We start from the raw sequence: 4470 nt of genomic DNA, 5'->3' as shown, positions 1-4470 counted from the left end.
TTTGGCGCTAGCTTAATAACGCCAGCGCCACCTGTGGTGTCAGCGCACTTACTCAGCGCAATAGTGCAGTGTACTGAATTGAACACGGTGCCATCTGAGTGTCACTACAGTACCCATCGTCATACAGTGTAGTACACCATACAGTGGTGTCATGTCTATTATTTCTATAATTTTCGGCGCTGAGTAATGCTTGTACCGCCAACCAAATTTAATTGATAGGAATGTAGTAAATGGCACGATATTCTCATCATTCTTGAGTAAAAGCTTTAAATTTGCGTTCTCAACGCTCAAAAGCAAAAGCAAAGTACGTGTAAATTTTCAAAGGCGAATTGTGTTGGTGCCTCATGTGTTGCTTGGTGTTAATAGCGCTGGCGCTTTCCATATACTGGTGTTAGCGCGGCGACTCCGGCTACGGTGTTACCGTAATTGCGCCGCGCAGCGCAGTGTTACCCATGCCTAAAGCTTTGGGCAAGTTGTTTTGCAGGTACATAAGTTGACACAGTCGGAGGTAAAAAAATATGTTTTTGACACTTCGAAGGTGGATAATTGCTTACTGATTTTAATAGCTTAACGAGGACCGTTCAACACGAAGATAAATAATCGCAATATTATCCGACGAAATTCAATACTCTAATGAAAATCCTTTAACATGTACCGGCGCATCCTAGATTTTCACCCATTTTCTTCAGAATTGATTATGCATTTCCATCTTCGGCATGATGAGATTTAATTTGAACTTTAAAACTTCAACACCGCTTCTGAAAAATAAATGTTTTACACTTTACAAATATGCTGACGCTCGTAAATTTACTATTCTACTAAAACGTGGACATCTTACAAAGATGATGTAAAGTTGTTTAATTTAAGAGAAGCCCCCTGAATTTTCTATCGTCAAACACCAAGTTGCATTCAGAATTGAAATTTCATTTAATAAATCATTACAGATAAAAAACATAAACATTTGCTTGATAAGAACTTGAATGTTTGCCTGCTACCTTACATTATTGGAAGCGTTGAGAGTTGACGTTCGTTTTGCTCTCGTGATGAAATTCTCAGAACATACTTAACAAATTTAACACATACGAACTGCCAGTAGTGGCTATAATCGTATGCAAATGAACAGATTTGAAGGCGCCACAGATAATGTTCAACGAACGACAGCTGAAAAAATATAAAAGCCGTGGCATTACTGTGAATTGGCATCAGTAAGTGAACAACTGTGCTTGTGTTTAAATCGTTGAATATTTAATAATAATTAATAAAATAATAATAATTAAAAATGCGTTTGGGAGCAACAGTGCCGAATTTCAAAGCCGAAACCACCAAGGGGCCCATTAGCTTCTACGATTGGCAGGGCAACTCGTAAGTGAGATAGTTTAAGTGAAATTTTAGTTTGTTTGTTATCTGATTTTATTCGCGTGTGATATAATGTAAACAAATGAAATGACTTCACACAAAACTAGTAATTTTTAGGAAAAAAAAACCGACTTCAACTCCCATATAGAAAAATATATATATATATACAGTGGTGGCCTTATAATTAGAAACGACTTTGCTGCATATAATTTTGCTAATATATTTTAAAAATTTATTTCGCCACATCAAAACTATTAATTAGAAANAAAAAAAAAAATATATTCCGACGAACTGATAACCTCCTCCTTTTTTGGAAGTCGGTTAAAAATAAAAACAAATTTTAGTCATATTTTAAAATCATAAGGTGTAAGAAAGTAAGCAAATTTCACTTGCTTCTTAGGGCCGTTTGCACCATGTCTAGTTAATTCTAACTCCCAGTTAAACATCTTTATCGACGTTATCGACACCCATCATATAACATGTGATCGATAAAGCTGTTAACGTGCTTAACTGAAGGATGTACCTCCAGTTAGCGTTAACTAGACATGGTGCAAACGGCCCTTAGTGATTGTGTGTTAAATCTTAGACCTCTCAGTTTATTCATAAAATAACATCATCATATAAAAGTCATACCGATACATATAAATTGATTGAACGGTTACCGTTATATGGGATGTGAGCGTATTGTCCGATTTTAAGATTTTTCAGCCGTTTGGTATGCTGTACCAAGGCCAACAACTGTGCCAACTTTGGTAAAAGTTGGTAAAGCGGTTATCAAGATATACACATGCAATCATAAGTGGGCGTGGCTACGCCCATTTTCCAAAAATGTATAATATTCTTATTTTTCGTTTAAAAATCATTGTAAATATTAATTTTTAGTGAATTATCGTCAGTAGTTACTAAAATATCGCAGTTTTCTTATTTCTGGAAATTACCGTTATATGGGAAGTGGGCGTGGTTACCGTCCGATTTCGCCCATTATGGTTACATTTGTATATCTTGGTGAGCGCAGCCACAATTTCTTCCAAACCTGGCACAGTTGTTGGCCTTGGTACAGCATCCCAAATAGCCGAAAATTTTTAAAATCGGACAATAACAACGCCCACACCCCATATAACGGCAATTTAGAAAAATACGAAATCTTCGATAAATCAGTAAATATTAAAGCCAATTTATTCCAAATTGATGTTTGCAACAATTCTTTACCAAGAAATACGTTTATGATAAAATTTTGGAAAATGGGCGTGGCATCGCCCGCTTATGGTCACATATATGTATCTCGATAACCTTTATACCAATTTGTACCACACTCGGTACGGTTATTGTGCTTGCCACATAAAAGCAAAACGTTCAAAATTATTGAAATCGAACTAAAATTACGGCCGCTTTTCATATAACGGTAAATTTCAGAAATGCTTGAAACTTCAATATTGCGCAATTTAACTTACTTGCGCCGGGTATTTAATGTTCGACAATGAAATTTTCATTAAGGACAGAAAGAGGTTGTCGTTTTATTTAACGCAGTCTAATGTACATACACACACACTCATTCCGCCGTACTTATTATTAAATAATATTTACTAACGTAAGATTTATTTTAATTTTTTTAATGCAATGCAAATATCAAATTCCACATTCCAACCCACAACGAGCACAAAAATACATAAAAATTATACATAGCCATAAAGTATTACAAATAAATATATTTTAGTCGCGTACAAGTATATTAATGACAGCCTCTATGCATTCCACGATATGACAATCTTCAATTCAAACAAAGTCAGATATGAAAAATAAACTATTATTGTATGTAGGTTCTTGCTTGATATAATATACATATATGTATACTTACATATGTAAGTACATACGTATGCATATCAATGGTTATAGATTGATAGATTGCTCTGACACTGTTTTTATTACAACACTTTTTATAGCGCTTTATGAAGCAGTTGCATTAATAGTTTTTGAATAATTTTATAGTTGGGTTGTACTATTCTCGCATCCGTCGGACTTTACACCCGTCTGTACCACTGAACTGGGTCGCATCGCTGTCCATCAGCCGGAGTTCGCTAAGCGTAATGCCAAGTGTTTGGCCCATTCAGTGGATGATCTGAAGTCACATGTTGACTGGGTAAACGACATCAAGTCCTATTGTCTGGATATTCCCGGTGAATTCCCGTACCCCATAATTGCCGATCCTCATCGTGATTTGGCTGTACTCTTTGGCATGTTAGATGAGGAGCAGAAGCGAGATGTAGAAATTGGCAAAACCATACGCGCACTCTACATCATCAGCCCCGATCATAAAGTGCGTTTGTCGATGTTCTATCCCATGTCCATGGGCCGTAATGTTGAGTAAGTTAGCGATGAGCTTTAAATATTGTCACGAGCGGTTCTCATTTAAAGTTTTTAATATTCCAGTGAGATTTTGCGTTGTCTTGACTCATTGCAATTGACAGACAAGCTGAAGGTGGTGGCCACACCCGCTAACTGGACGGTGAGTTTTGGTTTTGTATTCGAGTTTATTTGTGGACTTATAATTTATATACCTGTATCTATTTCTCAATACAGCCTGGTACGAAAGTTATGATTCTACCCGATGTGACCGACGAGGAAGCAAATAGACTATTCCCAAAAGGCTTCGACAAGGTTTCAATGCCGTCCGGTGTCAACTATGTCAGAACCACGGAAAACTACTAGATTTTAATGCTGCAAAATTATCAAAATCAAAATCAAAGCAAAAATAATTACAATTTGATTCTGTTCGAATTGAGTTGGTGCCCTTATCTGTATGTTTTAAGTTTGTGCTGATCATTTTAAAAATGATTTTGTGCTTGATTTTTAGATTATTGTTATTTTTAAGTGAAAAAAACAAAAAATAAATTTTGAGTACAATTCAATTTTTGACTTTTGAATATGTAGATATGTAGGTACATGCAGTTCTTAAAGGCGGATTTACCGTTCTAGTTGAGAACTTTTTTCTAATTTACTTATCCTCTGTCAAAATGATCACGCCATAGTCAACACTAATGAAATTGAATTCGTAAATGGAAATTTGAAGTTTAAATGTTTTACACGTATTTTTTCTATGTTGTCTTTTTCTGTAAC

At 35.6% G+C, this 4470-nt stretch overlaps 1 protein-coding gene across 1 annotated transcript; it reads left to right on the top strand.

Annotated features, from left to right (window-relative positions):
* Positions 1-1179: 1179 nt before the first annotated feature.
* On the top strand, positions 1180-4074 carry LOC108363326 (peroxiredoxin-6-like). Its single transcript, XM_017616668.1, has 4 exons — positions 1180-1362; positions 3343-3717; positions 3784-3859; positions 3934-4074. Exons 1-4 carry the CDS (start codon positions 1280-1282, stop codon positions 4060-4062), a joined length of 663 nt encoding a protein of 220 aa, XP_017472157.1. The 5' UTR covers positions 1180-1279; the 3' UTR covers positions 4063-4074.
* Positions 4075-4470: the final 396 nt, after the last annotated feature.

The sequence above is a fragment of the Rhagoletis zephyria genome, unplaced genomic scaffold (genome assembly GCF_001687245.7).
Source record: "Rhagoletis zephyria isolate East Lansing unplaced genomic scaffold, Rhagoletis_zephyria_1.1 Rzeph_scaffold_01244, whole genome shotgun sequence".
Classification (NCBI taxonomy): Eukaryota; Metazoa; Arthropoda; class Insecta; order Diptera; family Tephritidae; genus Rhagoletis; species Rhagoletis zephyria.
This window is presented reverse-complemented; position numbering and strand designations above follow the sequence as displayed.

Coding starts and splice junctions, on each gene's coding strand:
- LOC108363326 (XM_017616668.1), top strand. CDS start 1,280: ATGCGTTTGGGAGCAACAGTGCCGAATTTCAAAGCCGAAACCACCAAG. Junction 1,363..3,342: donor TACGATTGGCAGGGCAACTC/GTAAGTGAGATA, acceptor ATAATTTTATAG/TTGGGTTGTACTATTCTCGC. Junction 3,718..3,783: donor TCCATGGGCCGTAATGTTGA/GTAAGTTAGCGA, acceptor TTAATATTCCAG/TGAGATTTTGCGTTGTCTTG.